This window comes from Ranitomeya imitator, chromosome 8 (genome assembly GCF_032444005.1).
Source record: "Ranitomeya imitator isolate aRanImi1 chromosome 8, aRanImi1.pri, whole genome shotgun sequence".
Classification (NCBI taxonomy): Eukaryota; Metazoa; Chordata; class Amphibia; order Anura; family Dendrobatidae; genus Ranitomeya; species Ranitomeya imitator.
Window position 1 is genome coordinate 16,196,841 of NC_091289.1, and position 22,679 is coordinate 16,219,519.

Consider the following 22,679-nt stretch of genomic DNA (forward strand, 5'->3'; position numbering starts at 1 on the left):
GTAATGTATTTACATAGTGAGTGCAGCTCTGGAGTATAATACTGGATGTAACTCCGGATCAGTGCAGGATTAGCAATGTAATGTATGTACACAGTGACTGCACCAGCAGAATAGTGAGTGCAGCTCTGGGGTATAATACAGGATGTAACTCAGGATCAGTAATGTATGTACACAGTGACTGCACCAGCAGAATAGTGAGTGCAGCTCTGGGGTATAATACAGGATGTAACTCAGGATCAGTAATGTATGTACACAGTGACTGCACCAGCAGAATAGTGAGTGCAGCTCTGGAGTATAATACAGGATGTAACTCAGGATCAGTAATGCATGTACACAGTGACTGCACCAGCAGAATAGTGAGTGCAGCTCTGGAATACATTTTATTACAAATAGAACTTAGGAGTAGAAATGGTTGTCAGAATGGTTGATTGTGAAATAACACTCGGGGCACAGATTGGATATACGCCTCAGCCATTTAGTGTCTGTATGTCCATAGTGATCAGAGCAGCAGTGAGGTGAGGATGGCCGTACCCCGGGCTGTGAGAGGTTCTGTTCCTTCGTGGAACTTGCTGAGGTTGCTTCCTTTGCTGAGCTGGAATTGGAGGGGCTTGGCTAGGAGCTTGGAGGCCCGGGTACAGTTGCACATTGCACGCAGGGTAGTGCTTACTGAAGAAGCTCCCTTACAGAACAAACATGGCATCCGCTGGTGTTCCAGTCCTGATATGGAGTAAGAAAAAAATAAATGATATAGTAGCTACTCATATGGCTTCTATCCTGTATCTACCTGCTGTGATCCTGCAGACAGTATAGTGTATACTACGTGCGCTGTGTGCGGTACAATTGGCTGCAGTTGAGGGACATCACTATGATCAGTGAGCTGAATTGTGTATTGGAGTCAGAGGTAGCCTGAATATCACCATGGAGCCCATTAAGTAAATACATTAATCACTTTTCCAAGGAAAACCTTCCTTACCTGTCCTTGCTAAGCTTTTAAGGAGTTGGATTTCTCCAAGGTCAAGGCTGGAGAGCTTCAAGTTGAGGTGTATCCCATCCCTTTGGTTGGCCAGGTTCTTCACTAATGGCGGCTTCTCCGAGAATCCCAGTTTAGGAGCAGCAAGCAGACGCTGATGGAGCTGGGACACTGCTCCTTTGGACACACTCTTCCCATGCACCAGCGCTTTGGTCATCTCCTTATTCTCTGACCTCAACTTGCTGGACAGTCTTACAAGCTCCACACTGTCCGGTCCACATTTTGATTCCGCTATGGCTATGTTTTCTTTCCCGACCACTGTGGTCTTTGCCCTTTTTAGCATGTGAGGATGTTGTGTGCTCCAGGAGGACTTCGATGTGGAATATGGAATTGTTGTTCGTTGTCTTGAAGTATCTTGGTTCCCAACGAGCGAGGTTGCGTTTGACGTCTTGCTGTGTATCATGGAGAGGGATCTTTGGTTGGTCGGTTGAGAGAAGCCGACATTGATGGGTCCATTGAGAGGTCTCTTGAGAGGAGCACGAGGCTTTCTTACCATGTAACCTTCCACCAATAAATTGATTCCGACATATTGAGGCATATCTACCGCGGGCTGAAATAAGACTGAGATAAGATGTAGTATTTTCCTCTATGTTTCTGAGATATGGCCGCTATGAAAGCCTGCACTGCAGATCTGTCTTGTAGAGATATACCGATCCACCCCCAGCTTATCATTTCACCCAGGCTACCAACCAACAGAATATAACTCCACCCTTTATTCTTCTCCATTTGGGAAAAGTTAACCCCATTCATGTGCCACTGAAGGTCAATGTAGCCCAATGCTAGCAAATTGCCAACTTGGACTATTGGCTTGCCATGCAGTGATGCCTTTCCCATCGAGACTATCAGATTTACCTGTTTGAAGATGAGGTCGAAGGCGCCAACGTCACAGTTGCGATCGTACTTCCGGTCGATCACTACTCGCAAAGTGTCCTCCTGAACCGTAGCGCAAAGCCTGGAGGTCACAACTGTGGATGGTGACATGGTTGGACTGGCATTGATCTCTATCAACCATGGTTGATAATTCACTCCGAACATGAAATCTGCTCCGTATAACTCAAAACTGCTTTTTCTGAACTCTACTACATCCTGGGCACTTTGCATGGCATGGATGATGGCCGCCTTCATCCCGGGCACAATGACCTCATCCCAGGCTCTCTTGTCTCCCAGCCGTTGGAGATGCGTCCGGAACTGGTCGCTGGACCACATGTTATCGGCGGGCACCTGAGGGTGACGACTACGGGAGTTCTCAAAGTTCTTTTGTATGGAGTTGTTGCACAAGTGGATGGATCTGCAGAAGAGATAATGACCATGTGAGACAATCACGATCCTTCTTAGAGAAATGTCCTACAAGACATCTCATGGTCTATGATAATGTCTGTTTCTGTAGCAACACTCATGAGATGTCAAGGCTCTGTGCAACCTTATGTCTACAAGCCTGACCTTTCCATAAATGACTGGTGAAGACTCAAGGTTATCATAAATGAGAAGTTACAAGAGAAAGTTGGAAACGCGATCCTTCTACTTGTGGCACATATGGGCCAGGCTAAAGTTTCAGCATATTTTGGAGATATTTTTGAGATGACCCTGTCAAGTGGAGAACATAGGAGCATGCCAAGGGAAAACAAGATGGGCAACAAGAGCGAGGACTAGTGCAAAGATAATGAAGACGACATTTTAGAGGAATGAAGACCTGAGCAAAAGACAGGACACTCTTGAGAAACCCTTTTACTAGGCAGTGCAAGTGATAACATCTCGGTGGTGATGAGACACCATAGCGAACCATCTTAAGAAATAAGAACTGGTATATCAAGCTAACCTACGTGTCTAGATTATCTAGGGAGTATGGTTGTGATGAAAATCGCACATAACATTGCCGGTAGAACCAGATAGTCAGAGGGTTCCAGTCTGTCACCAGGAACCACTGACGCACGTCAAACTTGGTGCCGAAGATGAGGAGCGGTCTCTCGATATATTTTTGAACCACCCACTTTCCGTCCTTGACAATCATGGGATCACAATCCACCAACTTCAGAATCTCCGCCAAGTGATCCATGCAGATAATACCTGTGGAGAAGATGCCACGTTACATGACCGGCGGGTAGAGGCGTCCAGGAGGACCTGTACGACCAGAAGACGTCCCGGGTATACAGAACGCTTGTATCCAACTCAACCAAATTTAGATACGTACATTAGAAATTAGTGCACTTTGGGACAATATGGCCGTCATTAACGCTCTCCCGTGCCTTGTTATTCCACTATATGGAAATCTGCTTCGTTATGGAAATGTTTCTGCTCTACTTTGCTCCACATTTGACAAGTTGGTGACAAGTCTTATGAAAGCTTTAATGGTGGCCACATCCAATCACCCAGTGCCCCCGGGTGTTAATAACTAGGTCTCACCTCTTCCCCGGGATTTGGCACCTGGTTTCACAATCCAGATATTTCTGTCTCCTTCAATATCCAACTGCGGATTTACGTCAGACAACTGCTGCAATAAGTAACCGCACTGATCCATATAGGAGGACGAATGTTCAATGGATGCGCCGTCACTGCAGGACGATAAATGGGAAGTCTGAATCAACACACGTATCAGTATCAATAATGAGCAGTATTATAGTAGTTATATTCTTATACATAGGGACAGTATTATAGTAGTTATGTTCTTGTACATAGGGCCAGTATTATAGTAGTTATATTGTATATAGGGGCAGTATTATAGTAGTTATATTCTTGTACATAGGGACAGTATTATAGTAGTTATGTTCTTGTACATAGGGCCAGTATTATAGTAGTTATATTCTTGTACATAGGAGCAGTATTATAGTAGTTATATTCTTGTACATAGGAGCAGTATTATAGTAGTTATATTCTTGTACATAGGGGCAGTATTATAGTAGTTATATTCTTGTACATAGGGGGCAGTATTATAGTAGTTATATTCTTGTACATAGGAGGCAGTATTATAGTAGTTATATTCTTGTACATAGGTGGCAGTATTATAGTAGTTATATTCTTGTACATAGGGGGCAGTATTATAGTAGTTATATTCTTGTACATAGGAGCAGTATTATAGTAGTTATATTCTTGTACATAGGTGGCAGTATTATAGTAGTTATATTCTTGTACACAGGAGCAGTATTATAGTAGTTATATTCTTGTACATAGGTGGCAGTATTATAGTAGTTATATTCTTGTACACAGGAGCAGTATTATAGTAGTTATATTCTTGTACATAGGGGGCAGTATTATAGTAGTTATATTCTTGTACATAGGAGCAGTATTATAGTAGTTATATTCTTGTACATAGGGGGCAGTATTATAGTAGTTATATTCTTGTACACAGGAGCAGTATTATAGTAGTTATATTCTTGTACATAGGTGGCAGTATTATAGAGTTATATTCTTGTACACAGGAGCAGTATTATAGTAGTTATATTCTTGTGCACAGGAGCAGTATTATAGTAGTTATATTCTTGTACATAGGGGCAGTATTATAGTAGTTATATTCTTGTACACAGGAGCAGTATTATAGTAGTTATATTCTTGTACACAGGGGCAGTATTATAGTAGTTATAGTCTTGTAGACAGGGGCAGTAATATAGTAGTTACAGTTAGGTCCATATATATTTGGACAGATACAAGATTTTTCTAATTTTGTTTATAGACATTACCACAATGAATTTTAAACAAAACAATTCAGATGCAGTTGAAGTTCAGACTTTCAGCTTTCATTTGAGGGTATCCACATTAAAATTGGATGAAGGGTTTAGGAGTTTCAGCTCCTTAACATGTGCCACCCTGTTTTTAAAGGGACCAAAAGTAATTGGACAGATTCAATAATTTTAAATAAAATGTTCATTTTTAGTACTTGGTTGAAAACCCATTGATGGCAATGACTGCCTGAAGTCTTGAACTCATGGACATCACCAGACGCCGTGTTTCCTCCTTTTTGATGCTCTGCCAGGCCTTCACTGCGGTGGTTTTCAGTTGCTGTTTGTTTGTGGGCCTTTCTGTCTGAAGTTTAGTCTTTAACAAGTGAAATGCTGCTCAATTGGGTTGAGATCAGGTGACTGACTTGGCCATTCAAGAATATTCCACTTCTTTGCTTTAATAAACTCCTGGGTTGCTTTGGCTTTATGTTTTGGGTCATTGTCCATCTGTAGTATGAAACGACGACCAATCAGTTTGGCTGCATTTGGCTGGATCTGAGCGCACAGTATGGCGGCTTTGAATACCTCAGAATTAATTCCTGTGTCACATCATCAATAAACACTAGTGACCAGTGCCACTGGCAGCCATGCATGCCCGCGCCATCACACTGCCTCCGCCGGGTGTTACAGATGATGTTGTATGCTTTGGATCATGAGCTGTACCGCGCCTTCACCATACTTTTCTCTTTCCATCATTCTGGTAGAGGTTGATCTTGTTTTCATCTGTCCATAGAATGTTCTTCCAGGACTGTGCGGCTTTTTTAGATGTTTTTTAGCCTTTTTATTCTTGATGCTTATTAGTGGCTGCACCGTGCAGTGAACCCTCTGTAGTTACTTTCATGCCGTCTTCTCTTTACGGTAGATTTGGATATTGATCCGCCGACCTCCTGGAGAGTGTTGGTCACTTGGTCGGCTGTTGTGAAGGGGTTTCTCTTCACCATGGAGATTATTCTGCGATCATACACCACTGTTGTCTTCCGTGGGCGCCCAGGTCTTCTTGCATTGATGAGTTCACCAGTGCTCTCTTTCTTTCTCAGGATGTACCAGACTGTAGATTTTTCCACTCCTAATATTGTAGCAATTTCTCGGATGGTTTTTTTCTGTTTCCGCAGCTTAAGGATGGCTTGTTTCACCTGCATGGAGAGCTCCTTTACCGCATGTTTACTTCACAGCATAGCCTTCCAAATGCAGCACCACACCTCAAATCAACTCCAGGCCTTTTATCTGCTTAATTCAGAATGACATAACGAAGGGATTGCCCACACCTGTCCATGAAATAGCCTTGGAGTCAATTGTCCAATTACTTTTGGTCCCTTTAAAAACAGGGTGGCACATGTTAAGGAGCTGAAACTCCTAAACCCTTCATCCAATTTTAAAGTGGATACCCTCAAATGAAAGCTGAAAGTCTGAACTTCAACTGCATCTGAATTGTTTTGTTTAAAATTCATTGTGGTAATGTCTATAACCAAAATTAGAAAAATGTTGTCTCTCTGTCCAAATACAGTTAGGTCCATATATATTTGGACAAAGACAACATTTTTCTAGTTTTGGTTATAGACATTACTACAATGAATTTTAAACAAAACAATTCAGATGCAGTTGAAGTTCAGACTTTCAGCTTTCATTTGAGGGTATCCACATTATAATTGGATGAAGGGTTTAGGAGTTTCAGCTCCTTAACATGTGCCACCCTGTTTTTAAAGGGACCAAAAGTAATTGGACAATTGACTCTAAGGCTATTTCATGGACAGGTGTGAGCAATCCCTTCGTTATGTCATTCTCAATTAAGCAGATAAAAGGCCTGGAGTTGATTTGAGGTGTGGTGCTTGCATTTGGAAGGCTATGCTGTGAAGTAAACATGCGGTCAAAGGAGCTCTCCATGCAGGTGAAACAAGCCATCCTTAAGCTGCGAAAACAGAAAAAACCCATCCGAGAAATTGCTACAATATTAGAAGGGGCAAAATCTACAGTCTGGTACATCCTGAGAAAGAAAGAGAGCACTGGTGAACTCATCAATGCAAGAAGACCTGGGCGCCCACGGAAGACAACAGTGGTGGATGATCGCAGAATAATCTCCATGGTGAAGAGAAACCCCTTCACAACAGCCGACCAAGTGACCAACACTCTCCAGGAGGTCGGCGTATCAATATCCAAATCTACCATAAAGAGAAGACTGCATGAAAGTAAATACAGAGGGTTCACTGCACGGTGCAGCCACTCATAAGCATCAAGAATAAAAAGGCTAAAAACATCTAAAAAAGCCGCACAGTTCTGGAAGAACATTCTTTGGACAGATGAAACCAAGGTCAACCTCTACCAGAATGATGGAAAGAGAAAAGTATGGCGAAGGCGTGGTACAGCTCATGATCCAAAGCATACCACATCATCTGTAAAACACGGCGGAGGCAGTGTGATGGCGCGGGCATGCATGGCTGCCAGTGGCACTGGGTCACTTGTGTTTATTGATGATGTGACACAGGACAGAAGCAGCCGAATGAATTCTGAGGTCTTCAGAGCCGCCATACTGTGTGCTCAGATCCAGCCAAATGCAGCAAACTGATTGGTCGTCGTTTCATACTACAGATGGACAATGACCCAAAACATAAAGCCAAAGCAACCCAGGAGTTTATTAAAGCAAAGAAGTGGAATATTCTTGAATGGCCAAGTCAGTCACCTGATCCCAACCCAATTGAGCAGCATTTCACTTGTTAAAGACTAAACTTCAGACAGAAAGGCCCACAAACAACCAGCAACTGAAAACCACCGCAGTGAAGGCCTGGCAGAGCATCAAAAAGGAGGAAACACAGCGTCTGGTGATGTCCATGGAGTTCAACACTTCAGGCAGTCATTGCCAACAAAGGGTTTTCAACCAAGTACTAAAAATGAACATTTTATTTAAAATTATTGAATCTGTCCAATTACTTTTGGTCCCTTTAAAAACAGGGTGGCACATGTTAAGGAGCTGAAACTCATAAACCCTTCATCCAATTTTAATGTTGATCCCCTCAAATGAAAGCTGAAAGTCTGAACTTCAACTGCATCTGAATTGTTTTGTCTAAAATTCATTGTGGTAATGTCTATAACCAAAATTAGAAAAATGTTGTCTCTGTCCAAACATATATGGACCTAACTGTATATTCTTGTACATAGGGGCAGTATTATAGTAGTTATATTCTTGTACATAGGGGGCAGTATTATAGTAGTTATATTCTTGTACATAGGAGCAGTATTATAGTAGTTATATTCTTGTACATAGGGGCAGTATTATAGTAGTTATATTCTTGTACATAGGGAGCAGTATTATAGTAGTTATATTTTTGTACATAGGGGCAGTATTATAGTAGTTATATTCTTGTACATAGGGGCAGTATTATAGTAGTTATATTCTTGTACATAGGAGCAGTATTATAGTAGTTATATTCTTGTACATAGGGGCAGTATTATAGTAGTTATATTCTTGTACATAGGAGACAGTATTATAGTAGTTATATTCTTGTACATAGGGGGCAGTATTATAGTAGTTATATTCTTGTACATGGGGGCAGTATTATAGTAGTTATATTCTTGTACATAGAACCAGTATTATAGTAGTTATATTCTTGTACATAGGAGCAGTATTATAGTAGTTATATTCTTGTACATAGGGAGCAGTATTATAGTAGTTATATTCTTGTACATAGGGGCAGTATTATAGTAGTTATATTCTTGTACATAGGGGCAGTATTATAGTAGTTATATTCTTGTACATAGAACCAGTATTATAGTAGTTATATTCTTGTACATAGGAGCAGTATTATAGTAGTTATATTCTTGTACATAGGAGCAGTATTATAGTAGTTATATTCTTGTACATAGGGAGCAGTATTATAGTAGTTATATTCTTGTACATAGGAGCAGTATTATAGTAGTTATATTCTTGTACATAGGGGCAGTATTATAGTAGTTATATTCTTGTACATAGAACCAGTATTATAGTAGTTATATTCTTGTACATAGGAGCAGTATTATAGTAGTTATATTCTTGTACATAGGGAGCAGTATTATAGTAGTTATATTCTTGTATATAGGAGCAGTATTATAGTAGTTATATTCTTGTACATAGGGGCAGTATTATAGTAGTTATATTCTTGTACATAGGAGCAGTATTATAGTAGTTATATTCTTGTACATAGGAGCAGTATTATAGTAGTTATATTCTTGTACATAGGAGCAGTATTATAGTAGTTATATTCTTGTACATAGGGGGCAGTATTATAGTAGTTATATTCTTGTACATGGGGGCAGTATTATAGTAGTTATATTCTTGTACATAGAACCAGTATTATAGTAGTTATATTCTTGTACATAGGAGCAGTATTATAGTAGTTATATTCTTGTACATAGGAGCAGTATTATAGTAGTTATATTCTTGTACATAGGGAGCAGTATTATAGTAGTTATATTCTTGTACATAGGAGCAGTATTATAGTAGTTATATTCTTGTACATAGGGGCAGTATTATAGTAGTTATATTCTTGTACATAGAACCAGTATTATAGTAGTTATATTCTTGTACATAGGAGCAGTATTATAGTAGTTATATTCTTGTACATAGGGAGCAGTATTATAGTAGTTATATTCTTGTATATAGGAGCAGTATTATAGTAGTTATATTCTTGTACATAGGGGCAGTATTATAGTAGTTATATTCTTGTACATAGGAGCAGTATTATAGTAGTTATATTCTTGTACATAGGAGCAGTATTATAGTAGTTATATTCTTGTACATAGGAGCAGTATTATAGTAGTTATATTCTTGTACATAGGGGGCAGTATTATAGTAGTTATATTCTTGTACATGGGGGCAGTATTATAGTAGTTATATTCTTGTACATAGAACCAGTATTATAGTAGTTATATTCTTGTACATAGGAGCAGTATTATAGTAGTTATATTCTTGTACATAGGGAGCAGTATTATAGTAGTTATATTCTTGTACATAGGGGCAGTATTATAGTAGTTATATTCTTGTACATAGGGGCAGTATTATAGTAGTTATATTCTTGTACATAGGGGGCAGTATTATAGTAGTTATATTCTTATACATAGGAGCAGTATTATAGCAGTTATATTCTTGTACATAGGAACAGTATTATAGTAGTTATATTCTTGTACATAGGAGCAGTATTATAGTAGTTATATTCTTGTACATAGGGGTCAGTATTATAGTAGTTATATTCTTGTACATAGGGGCAGTATTATAGTAGTTATATTCTTATACATAGGAGCAGTATTATAGCAGTTATATTCTTGTACATAGGAGCAGTATTATAGTAGTTATATTATTGTACATAGGAGCAGTATTATAGTAGTTATATTCTTGTACATAGGAGCAGTGTTATAGCAGTTATATTCTTGTACATAGGAGCAGTATTATAGTAGTTATATTCTTGTACATAGGAGCAGTATTATAGTAGTTATATTCTTGTACATAGGGGGCAGTATTATAGTAGTTATAGTCTTGTACATAGGAGCAGTATTATAGTAGTTATATTCTTTTACATGGGGGCAGTATTATAGTAGTTATATTCTTGCACACAGGGGGCAGTATTTTATTTACCAGCAGAAATGACATTATTTCTTTCTGATTCACTTACTGAATGACCTGGTAATAGCTCTGCAGGAATTCTTCCCATGATGCGTCCGTCATTATGGAGGTTGAAGCGGTTTCTACGTCGATGTCGTTATGCTCCAGGCTGTTCAGATAGAAGTCGCAGGCTTTGATGGCGGTGGTGATGACGTGAGCCGGGACACAACCTCCGCGGTTCTTGCTCCCTCTTTTGTTATCTATAAGTAGTAGTTAAGTTCAGCACATTTTTCGTTATGGGGTTTATTGGTGGCAGGAGAACTTGGGTCGTGTGCAGAATAAAATAAATGATAATTGAATGTGTATAATGGGCTGCTTTGCCCCTTCACATACTGTGTTATAATTCTTTACTATTTTCAAGATCTCTACTGTATGTCAGTGAACGGGAACATTCTATGTTACATTCAAAGGCTAAAAACTTAGATAACGGCAAACTCTGCCCCCATTTCCACCCGAAAGCCGTGCACCTTATTATCCCGCTATTCACCATTCATATTCGTCGTGTTCTCCTGGGTGTCTGGAGTTCGGTGCCATTCGCCTCCTACCACTCTTTTCAGAATACTCCGAGCTGCCGTCAGCCAGAAATCCTCTAAAACACAACACGTGAAATTGTTCATATGCTTTGAATGATTGCGATATATACAGATTACTATATAATAAAGGGGTATAAAGAATTAGGAACATTTCCAAAAAACAGCGCCACCCCCTGTCTACTGGCTGGGTATGGTATTGCAACCTCACCTTAGTAACTTCAATTGAGGCAGACTGCAATACCGGACACAACCCATGGACAGGGGTGGCGCTGATTTTGGAGAAGAGCGACTACCACTTTAACTAGCCCATTAACCATACCAATGAATGCCCTCTTCTCATCCTCTGCACCCAGTCTATAGCAACGAGGGAAGAAGGAATCCGGGTCGGCTTCATCAAACCAGTGAAGGTTCCTTAAATTCATGCAGAGACCGACCTGAAGTTAAAATAACAGTATGAAGGAGCCTATTAAAAATCAGTACCATAAAAAACATTGCTTGTTAGAAGCCTCAAACTTAACCCCTGGAGCTTTTTTCAGTTTTGCGTTTTCGTTTTTCGCTCCCCTCCTTCCCAGAGCCATAACTTTTTTTATTTTCCTGTCAATATGGCCATGTGAGGGCTTGTTTTTTGCGGGACGAGTTGTACTTTTGAACATCACCATTGGATTTACCGTATCATGTACTAGAAAACGGGAAAAAAATTCCAAGTGCGGTGAAATTGCAAAAAAAAGTGCAATCCCACACTTGTTTTTTTTTGTTTGGCTTTTTTACGAGGTTCACTAAATGCTAAAACTGATCTGCGATTATGATTTTCCAGGTCATTACGAGTTCATAGACACCAAACATGTCTAGGTTCTATTTTATCTAAGTAGTACAAAAAAAATTCCAAACTTTGCTAAAAAACAACAACTCAATTTTCCAATACCCGTAGCGTCCCCATTTTTCATGATCTGGGGTTGGGTGAGGGCTTATTTTTTGCGTGCCCAGCTGACTTTTTTAATACCATTTCGATGTAGATACGTTCTTTTGATTGCCCGTTATTGCATTTCAATGTAATGTCGCGGGGACCAAAAAAACGTAATTCTGGCGTTTTGAATTTTTTTCTTTCTACGCTGTTTAGCGACCAGATTAATCCGTTTTTTTTATCGATCCAGCAATTCTGAAGGCGGCGATACTAAATATGTGTAGGTTTGATTTTTTTATTGTTTTATTTTGAATGGGGCGAAAGGGGAGTGATTTGAGCTTTTTTATATTTATTTTTATATTTTTCATATTTTTAAAAACCTTTTTTTTTACTTTTGCCATGCTTCAATAGCCTCCATGGGAGGCTAGAAGCTGCCATAGCCTGATTGGCTCTGCTACATAGGGGCGATGCTCAGATCGCTCCTATGTAGCTGAATTACAGCATTGTTATGAGCGCCGACCACAAGGTGGCACTCATGGCAATCTGGCATCAACAACCATATAGTTCTTCAGGAGACCTCTGGTTGTTATGCCAACGCACCGATGACCCCCGATCACGTGACGGGGGTTACCGGTGCACGCATTTCCGGCCCAATGGCCGGAAGATCTTGTTAAATGCCGCTGTCAGTTTGACAGCGGCATTTAAGTAGTTAATAGGCGCGGGTGGATCGTGATTCCACCTACACCTATTGCAGGCACATGTCAGCTGTTTTGAACAGCTGACATGTTGCAGCTTTGAGGTGGGCTCACCGCCAGAGCCCACCTCAAAGCGGGGGTGCTGACGTTGGACGTACTATTCCGTCCGATGTCAGTAAGAGGCTAAGGCTGTAATTATGTAAAACTTCAAAGCATTATTAGAACTTAGCTAATCTGTAAGGGTTGTGTCTGACAGCGAGCATGTAGTCTGTTTCCAATGGCAACCATGAAATAATATTTATACATGTTATATCTATAGGTAAAATTGTGTTCAAAGGGGAACCCACCCATTAAGATGCTCCGGCCACTACTGTGGACCCACCTTGGTGGTGAAGGAGCCAGCTTTGGCGTAGTGGTTCATCATCTGATCCTTCTTCAGGAACCTGCAGTCCACCGCATCGCGCCTGGTTGTCCAGATGAAATAGGGCAATTCGTTGCGGACAAGTCTCGACTGAAACGACAGAACGTAAAGGGGGAGAAGTGCGTAGTTACAAGATGCAATCGCTGACTTCTGTTGTTCCAGGACATTGGATCATTTGGGCTGGACCAGAAAATATCTGTCCTAAATGATCCATTATTGGAGTGAACCTTTTTTTTTTTTTGCCTCAGATGACGGCATATACAGATGCTTATCTCCCCCCTGGCTGTCTGAGCATGCCCTGACATTTACCATTAGATCATAGGTGCCATCCGGATCCTCATCTTTCTCCTCCTCTTCCTCGACGTCATCATCTGGGGAATGAATGCACATCAGTTTATTCATTAGTTCCCTCTCTAAAAAATAAACAAAAAAAATCCCCGAAGTCCTGAACCCTGGAGTCGGGAAGAAGGGCTCAATAATCATTGAGCTTCCCAGTCTATTAATATCAGCTCAAAGCTGTCTCCTTGGCCCTTACTGGTTAGTTAGAAAGGGGGTGCCCTGAAAAAAAAAAAGAGGGGTTCCCCCTATTTTTAATAACCAGCAAAGGCTTAGCAGGCAGCTGCTCGCTGATATTGATAGACAGCAAAGGTTTAGCAGGCAGCTGCTCGCTGATATTGATAGACAGCAAAGGTTTAGCAGGCAGCTGTTCGCTGATATTGATAGACAGCAAAGGCTTAGCAGGCAGCTGCTCGCTGATATTGATAGACAGCAAAGGTTTAGCAGGCAGCTGCTCGCTGATATTGATAGACAGCAAAGGTTTAGCAGGCAGCTGCTCGCTGATATTGATAGACAGCAAAGGTTTAGCAGGCAGCTGCTCGCTGATATTGATAGACAGCAAAGGTTTAGCAGGCAGCTGTTCGCTGATATTGATAGACAGCAAAGGCTTAGCAGGCAGCTGCTCGCTGATATTGATAGACAGCAAAGGTTTAGCAGGCAGCTGCTCGCTGATATTGATAGACAGCAAAGGTTTAGCAGGCAGCTGCTCGCTGATATTGATAGACAGCAAAGGCTTAGCAGGCAGCTGCTCGCTGATATTGATAGACTGGGAAGATCTTTGTATACTGACCCCTTACCAGCCTAATAAGACACGCTATCAGCTGCCCCAGAAATGGCATTCTGACAGACATTTCTGTATTACTAACCCCATGGCTCAGTATGATCTAAGCTGTGAAAAAACTCGCAAATAAGCACTGAATCATTTAATAACATTGGTCAGAGTGCAATGCGGTTTTCTCGCATTGCACTCCTCCGTATTATCTGCCAGTGGAGCTGGCCCTTACTCTATATTACCAGCTAAAAAAACTATATCTGTTGCAATGCAGCGCAGCAGAGCAACTAATCCAGCAGAGACGTGTGCAGGTGGCAGCCTGAGAGCTAACAGGAAAGCAGCAGAGTTATGAAAGCAGAGGAGATGCTGGGCTTCATTCAATGAATGGATCGGTTGATTTTTTTTTCTTTTATATTTATGTGACAGTGCTATAATGTCTGATAAATGCTGATTAATATATTGTACCTTCCTGTAAAAAAAGTTTTTGCTTTTTTTTGTGTTCTGAGATCCGATAAGAATCGCCCTTTGTTTTCCCATTTTATGTACCGTCATCATCATTTCCACTTCCATCCCCGTCATCGTCTTCATTTTCTTCATCTTTTCCCTTTTTCCGGGAAGCCTTTGTGACGTTGGGCAGCTTCTTCTCCACCCATCCGCGGCTGCGCAGACAATGACGTATCACGGGGTACGGGCCGTGAATGCTGAATATTTTTTTTTGCTATTTTTTTTGGGGGGGGGGGGGGGGGGGGTAATGGGAATAAATGACAAAGGTTAAAAGAAAATGGAAAAAAAAACACTAAAATATTAGCTGATGGAAATAGAACTTGGGCCCACCAGAGGACACTGACGGTCGTGGATTGATGGTGGTCTGGGCCCTTGCTTGGACGTCGGGATACGAGCTCCTTATCGCGCACCTGAGTCTCACAGGGGTTCTCCCATCTCGTAAGGTCTAATTAATGGGAGTCTGAACCCTGGGACCCCTCTAATGCTGACAATGAAGGGTCTATACCACTGATTTTCCACTCCTGCCCTGTGGCGCTCCCAGCCACCTACTCTGCTGTCAGCCCCATTCACTTTACCTGGGTGCTGCTGTAGCTGAGTGTTACTCTCGTTCTCAAGATTGGTGGGTTTCCAGACGATAGACCCCCTTTTCTTTGTCCTAAAGAGACGGCCATGCTAGTAGACGCCGGTCCCACTAATGGGAACCCATATCTATACTTTTCTGCTTGTTACCCCAATTACCAGGCACCTATCTGCGGTGGTCGGTCTCCTAGGCAACCTCTTTACTATGCCGCTCATAAATGATTCAGCCGGGCTCTGCATCGGAGACAGCACAGTCCGGGCCAGCAACTAAAACATGCCACCGGCCCAAATTGCCAATTTAAAAGTGCGCATCGGCCCCAGGAAGCAAGAAGAAGTCAGAGGAGCTGCACAATCCTCAAGATTTATCTTGAGAACATCCTAAGCTGCAATACCAGACACAACCTTTGGTCAGGAGTGGCGCTGTTTCTGGGGGGGAAAAAAAACCCATTCACAAATAAATGGCTAATAAGGTTCCTACTTGGTAAATGTCTTTCACTGACCTTAGTTGCTTTTTCCACCAGGAGCTTGGCAAGTTTCAGGCGATCGGGTTTAATCATGGTGCTATTGACCATCTTGCGCACTCGCCCCTCGGCCGCCGTCACTGCGGGCGCACAAGAGGTGTCAGTGTGTATGTACGGCAGGACGAGATCAGGAACGAGGTGCTCTGCCATTGTCAATCCTCATTTATTAGACAATAATTATAAAGTATGATCCCTGGTGATCTGCAGGTCACAGTGATTTCCCAGCGTTGCCCCCACAGGGGAAGTGAAGTATTACACCAATCCTATTATAATCAATGGGGGCCGGGTCCTCCAGGGGACGAGATGCTCTTTTCTGGAGGATACTGAATAGTCAGTGATTGAAGCCTTTACATTAGGGCCAGGGGCACTAACACTATTCAGACAGGACCCTTTCTACAACCTGCACCAGTGAAATGTATGTCTATTACCCTGAGCCCATATCTAGGCCATACACTAATGCCCTGACGGGAACTGAACCGCGGATTTACCCCGACCCCTAGAGATCATTTACCGTCTTGTTTGTGCTTCTCAATCGCAGAATGCGGTTTCTTTTTAAGGTTTCCATTAGACTTCTCGTGCCCATCACCCTGGGTCCGGGGTCTTCTGGATATTCCTAAAAAAAAAAAATAATAATAGTAATGGGTTAAAGCAAAATTTTGCATTGCAAACAAAAAGTAAAACTACCCAGTGTTGTGCGGACGTCTAGAAAATAGGATAGGTTCCCCTTTAATATTTAAAGTGACCCTGGCTGCAGATTTTTAAAAGTACGATATATTTTGTGACTTTAATTAAAGCAAATTACCTTCCATAGTTTTAGCTTTTTCAAAGTTTTCTCCCTCCAGCTCCTGGGTTTCAGGCGAGGGCTGCGGCTGTGGAATAATCTACGGTCATATTGCATATATACATAAGATGCCAATAAACTGTCCAATTATATTCAGGTTATTAAAAAAAAAAAATATTAAAGATAAAAAGAAAGAGAAAGAAATTACAAAAGTAAGAAGCGGAGTCAAAAACCTCAGCAGGTGCGATCATATTATACAGTGGTCGTCTCAACTGCGCCACCTAATGGTGGGAAGTTTGTGAAGTATTTGTCATATATTTCTACCTGGGGGATACAGAGTTACCAATGCCGATTACAACTTGCCCGATCTGCACCTAATGGGTCTAGATGGAGACATTTATGGTATTTTTGTACCCCGCGCCCACTATATTAAGGCCCCAGGACATCAGGAAAGTGCTAGATTGATGGTAGTTCAATCAGGCCTGCAAAATACAAGATTGCCTTGCGCAGGCGAGTACTACGGAGGACAGAGCATGAACTTCAGTCCAATATTGTGGCCAGCATGCAGCCAGCGGGTAAGGAAAGGGTGAATCAAACACCTGAAAACTCCGCCCATATGACCGAAAATCGGTCCCGCCAAATTGAGGTGACAGGTTCCCTTTAAAGGGGTTGTCCCAGCTAGGAATCCCAACTATTGCAAGACCAGGCTGGCAAAAGTGCTCAGTACGATGAAGTGAGCTTTGTCATCTCAGTCGCTGCCTATGCGGAGTACAGCAGCTGATGACAAACGCCGCTCCACTGCTGCACTCTGCATAGGCAGCAACAGAGATTACTGAAGTTTAGCACAGAGTGAACAGAGACAGAAGTGAATCTGATTCTATGGGGCCCCTGAATCGAGCACACACCTACAGTACAGATCAAAAGTTTGGACACACCTTCTCATTTAAAGATTTTTCTGTATTTTCATGACTATGAAAATTGTACATTCACACTGAAGGCATCAAAACTATGAATTAACACATGTGGAATTATATACTTAACAAAAAAGTGTGAAACAACAGAAAATATGTCTTATAGTCTAGGTTCTTCAAAGTAGCCACCTTTTGCTTTGATGACTGCTTTGCACACTCTTGGCATTCTCTTGATGAGCTTCAAGAGGTAGTCACCGGGAATGGTTTTCACTTCACAGGTGTGCCCTGTCAGGTTTAATAAGTGGGATTTCTTGCCTTATAAATGGGGTTGGGACCATCAGTTGTGTTGAGCAGAGGTCTGGTGGATACACAGCTGATAGTCCTACTGAATAGACTGTTAGAATTTGTATTATGGCAAGAAAAAAGCAGCTAATTAAAGAAAAACGAGTGGCCATCATTACTTTATGAAATGAAGGTCAGTCAGTCCGAAAAATTGGGAAAACTTTTAAAGTGTCCCCAAGTGCAGTGGCCAAAAACATCAAGCACTACAAAGAAACTGGCTCACATGAGGACCGCCCCAGGAAAGGAAGACCAAGAGTCACCTCTGCTTCTGAGGATAAGTTTATCCGAGTCACCAGCCTCAGAAATCGCAGGTTAACAGCAGCTCAGATTAGAGACCAGGTCAATGTCACACAGAGTTCTAGCAGCAGACACATCTCTACAACAACTGTTAAGAGGAGACTTTGTGCAGCAGGCCTTCATGGTAAAAGAGCTGCTAGGAATCCACTGCTAAGGACAGGCAACAAGCAGAAGAGACTTGTTTGGGCTAAAGAACACAAGGAATGGACATTAGACCAGTGGAAATCTGTGCTTTGGTCTCATGAGTCCAAATTTGAGATCTTTGGTTCCAACCACCGTGTCTTTGTGCGACGCAGAAAAGGTGAACGGATGGACTGTACATGCCTGGTTCCCACCGTGAAGCATGGAGGAGGAGGTGTGATGGTGTGGGGGGGCTTTGCTGGTGACACTGTTGGGGATTTATTCAAAATTGAAGGCATATTGAACCAGCATGGCTACCACAGCATCTTGCAGCGGCATGCTATTCCATCCGGTTTGCGTTTAGTTGGACCATCATTTATTTTTCAACAGGACAATGACCCCAAACTCACCTCCAGGCTGTGTAAGGGCTATTTGACCAAGAAGGAGAGTGATGGGGTGCTACGCCAGATGACCTGGCCTCCACAGTCACCAGACCTGAACCCAATCGAGATGGTTTGGGATGAGCTGGACCGCAGAGTGAAGGCAAAAGGGCCAACAAGTGCTAAGCATCATGGGAACTCCTTCAAGATTGTTGGAAGACCATTCCCTGTGACTACCTCTTGAAGCTCATCAAGAGAATGCCAAGAGTGTGCAAAGCAGTCATCAAAGCCAAAGGTGGCTACTTTGAAGAACCTAGAATATAAGACATAATTTCAGTTGTTTCACACTTTTTTGGTAAGTATATAATTCCACATTTGTTAATTCATAGTTTTGATGCCTTCAGTGTGAATGTACAATTTTATAGTTATGAAAATACAGAAAAATCTTTAAATGAGGTGTTTCCAAACTTTTGGTCTGTACTGTATATCGGAGCCAGAATTAAGTTCCTAACATCGGATTTTCCTCGCCGGCGTCGGCCTCCGTGCCAGGACTATTTTCCCATTTGCCACCGGTTCTGAAAGTCTCGGACCCCGCAGTGTGTAGGTGGCGGGTAACCTTTAAGCCGAGCGATCACAGAGCACAACGTCAGTTGTTATCCTTTATAGACAAACATAAAAGAATGTTCACCTGGGTTACCATGGTGACAGCGGCGCTGGCGGCAACCATTGTTCTTTTGTGGAAAGGCTTCACAGCGACAGATCTGTCAATCAGATTCCAAACCGGGAGGACGGGGCTGTGTACAGGATAGACACATGGTTATTGCAGGGGATGGGAAGATTTAAAGGGCGGCTCCAACCTTATAAATCATTTTCCTTGTGTGCGTCAGATTCTTTAGTTATATCTGGGAGACAATATGGCGGTGCTATTCAGTTTTCCTCACCGGAGTCAGGGACAGCTGGGTGGAAGCTGTAATTGTGCCAATAATGTTATATAATCAGTGACATACAGTACCTGCTATAGAGACATGGAGCACGACTACTAATGGTCGGGAGTAGGCTCAAAACTGAACTGCTGCCCTGGCAATACTTGCAGCTGCCACTAGGGGGAGCTTGCTGTATGCAGATGTAAACTGATCCTATTGAGTATAATGCTAGCTGTATGAATGCATGTGCAGTGTGCTCCCCCTAGTGGTGACTGCAGGCAGCCAAAATTCTATCATTTATCAAATTGGAAACTTAAAAACAATCCTTTCTTCCAAAAACAGATATATTCCATAGCTACCAACAGTGCTAATTTTACCAGGACAAACATGACTGCAAAAGGGGTGGCATTTATGCAGACCCTGCCTCCAAGATGGGTGGTCCTGGTGGTGTAAAGGGTTTGGTTTATGGCATTGCAATGTTGGCAAGAATATTGATCTAAATCAGAATGATGGAGATTTTAGTGGGATCGGGCCAATATTGAGGTATGAATTCTATGTATAAACGTATCCAATCTACACAGAGGCGAGATATGGGGGGAACCATTAGTCAGCCCTCTGACTTTGTGTACGTTCACGTGGAATAAAAAAAAGGTTGCAGATTTCACCCTACACAATTGAAAGTAAATTCCACTGTGAAGTTCCACATGAATAATTGACACGCTGCAGACTCTGCACCGCAGGTCAATGCAAGGGCGCAGATACATTTTCCCGCAGCGTCTGGTTAATATTTCATCCACTTTGCTGCATCTTTGATATTCTAAAGATTTTCTGCCTGCAAATCTGCTGCATTTCTGCTACATGTGAACACATCCTAGCGCTTGTCAGGTCAGATGATTGCGTTAGTAGGCAGATCTGTGAACCTCCAATACACTGCAGGCACTCCAGATCTACTACTCTCTGTGGATCCGGAAAAATCTCCAACCAAAATTTCACAAATGGTGTAACTTTTACAAGTAGCTCATGCAGCAGCACACCTTCATTTAGACAATGGATGGAGCCCCTTCCACCCCCAATTATCCAATCCTATCCTTATAGCTTTATATTTTTTGGATCTGGAGCTGCATACATATAAATGATAGTTTGGTATTCCTGTAGCCACCACTAGGGGGAGCTCACTGCATACGGCGTTTACATTAAGATCAATAATAATCCTGTCTACAGAAGCCACAATCACTTTTTTTTAAGATGTTTTGATTCTTTAGTGAAAGTATTAGCAGAGAATATATGAAGAAGATGCATCTCAATAACTCAATAATAAAAAAGATAATATTTCAGCAGTCAATAAATATGAGGTCGTTGCATAAATAAAAGTCCCTCTTAACAAATCATCAGATAATTGCATTGGGCGACTTGAAGAATGACCCAGAGGTCACTTGCAAACTTGAAGAAAATTTGGGATCTGTCAGATACCGAGTTACTCTTACAACTAAGACTACTCCCTGTAACAAAGTGACAGGACACATATCACAGAAATCCAGTGACATCCACTATCACACGTCTATAGCAGGACACAATGTATCAGCGGTCTATGCAGGCGACATCTTACCGGGCACATTAGTACATGGTGCATCTAGCAGGCACCGCCATGGGGGACTGTGCCGCCCCTCTGCTTGCAGAGCTGAGGTTCTGCACTGTGCTGCAGCACCCTTGTCCTCCTGCACATGACATGAAGGCAGGATCCCGGGGTAATCCGTCCCCTTCTGTTTGCTGTTGCCTTGGTGACAATCTCCTGGGAAACCAGGAAACACAATCTGTCTCCTCCTGCAGTAAATGGCGGCTGCCCCGTAATCCACCTGACGGCTCATCACAATGTATGAACTCGGTGTAACCTCAGCCCATATCACCGCCATAATCTGGGCAACAATAATCAACGATGACGGTCCCTAACCTTATAGAAATGTAAAAAAAAAAAATGTCCGAGGCAACATCCTGTCATTTTATATATTGACTTTTTAGCTCAAATAATAATCCTGTACAAAACCACCGGAAGAAGCAAAAAAAAAAAGTGTATATGTGCAAAACATGAATAAAATACAGTGGTATGTAAAAGTCTGGGCACCCCTGGTCAAAATTTGTTATTCAGTGACTATCCCATTCACTTTGATGGGGTTTGCCGAAATCCCTTCACCCTCATGGAGCATCAGAGGGACTTAGTGGCACGTGAATAGTCTGTGAGCCCTCGCGGGCAGGGTCCCCATTCCTCCTGTACCAGTTATGACTTGTATTGTTTAAGATTATTGTACTTGTTTTTATTATGTATACCCCTCCTCACATGTAAAGCGCCATGGAATAAATGGCGCTATAATAATAAATAATAATAATGATGTACCTCTAGGAAGAAACACTGTTCAGTATCTAAAACTTTACACTTTTTTTTCCTGGTATTAGTACAATGCTGCGCTGCCACCTTCTGGCTATTCTGGGGACTACCATTTATGGGGCTAGCTTCTGTTCTATCCTGGTCAGGCGGTGTTGGCGACCTGCAGCCCAATTCCAAAACTCTCTGGTGCTCTGTTACCATCGTCATCGCCGTGGCCTTACAGGAGAGCACTGGATTTGTGTCGCTCTTCCGCTCCGGCTGGTCACAGGGTGCACAAATCCCCCCTCCCCCATTACAGCAATCCCCTAATTGTCACATATCCGGCGCTTCGGTGAAAAATTATTATTATACCTTCAGAGTGATTTTAGCGTTCCCGCCTTTTATACTTGTGCCACCATCGCACGTAGTAAATCACAGTGAAGCCCCGGCCTAATAATAATCAGCCTTAAAGGACATTACTGTACATTGGGCCACGCTCTCTGCACCCCACCCCCATATGGCGGTCACACAGCATCAGGCCCTGCTGACAGTTCCTCTTTCTGGAGTCATTTTGTCTCAGGCAGACAGGAGGAAGCGGTTCACTAGGCCTCACATAGTAACCGACAGGAGCACTCACCTTGCCCATAGCAACCAATCAGAGCTCAGCTTTCATTTATTTCCCTACTCTGGAAAAATAGAAGCTGCTCTGTGATTGGTTGCTATGGGTAACTATACTAAGTTTTCTTTTAGGCCGTGATTTTAGTACTTTTCGATCCTGGTAGATCAGAGTGGCCGTAGATGTTCACCTGTAGGGGGCGTATGTTCACACTATTGTTTTGTGTGACCCCTATAGGCTAACGTTAGCGGGGATCACTTATTGGGATCGCAATTCCGAAGCACAATAGTCGCCATCCGTTAAAGAAAAAAATTATTTTACA

At 42.1% G+C, this 22,679-nt stretch overlaps 1 protein-coding gene across 2 annotated transcripts; it reads right to left on the reverse strand.

The window, feature by feature from the left end:
* Window positions 1–361: 361 nt before the first annotated feature.
* TTLL3 (tubulin tyrosine ligase like 3) lies at window positions 362–21,148 on the reverse strand. Of its 2 annotated transcripts, none has more exons than XM_069736410.1 (16): window positions 20,989–21,148; window positions 19,148–19,253; window positions 16,431–16,497; window positions 16,140–16,241; window positions 15,608–15,708; window positions 14,571–14,742; window positions 13,226–13,287; window positions 12,878–13,006; window positions 11,219–11,333; window positions 10,854–10,955; window positions 10,377–10,566; window positions 3,431–3,579; window positions 2,851–3,094; window positions 1,883–2,318; window positions 974–1,580; window positions 362–717 (listed from the first exon to the last, which is right to left on the reverse strand). In XM_069736410.1, exons 2-16 carry the CDS (start codon window positions 19,184–19,186, stop codon window positions 500–502), a joined length of 2,733 nt encoding a protein of 910 aa, XP_069592511.1. In that variant the 5' UTR covers window positions 19,187–19,253; window positions 20,989–21,148; the 3' UTR covers window positions 362–499. The 2 variants fall into 2 exon arrangements, with proteins under 2 accessions (XP_069592511.1, XP_069592510.1); XM_069736409.1 differs by having other exon boundaries at window positions 16,431–16,509; window positions 20,989–21,118.
* Window positions 21,149–22,679: the final 1,531 nt, after the last annotated feature.

What these genes read in the sequence shown, in the direction of transcription:
- TTLL3 (XM_069736409.1), bottom strand. Translation starts at nt 19,186, where the DNA reads ATGGTTGCCGCCAGCGCCGCTGTCACCATGGTAACCCAG. An exon ending in TGGTGGAAAAAGCAACTAAG is followed by an intron (nt 14,743 to 15,607) that starts GTCAGTGAAAGA and finishes CAAAAAAAATAG; the next exon opens with CAAAAAAAAATATTCAGCAT. An exon ending in AGCTATTACCAGGTCATTCA is followed by an intron (nt 3,580 to 10,376) that starts GTAAGTGAATCA and finishes ATCGTCCTGCAG; the next exon opens with TGACGGCGCATCCATTGAAC.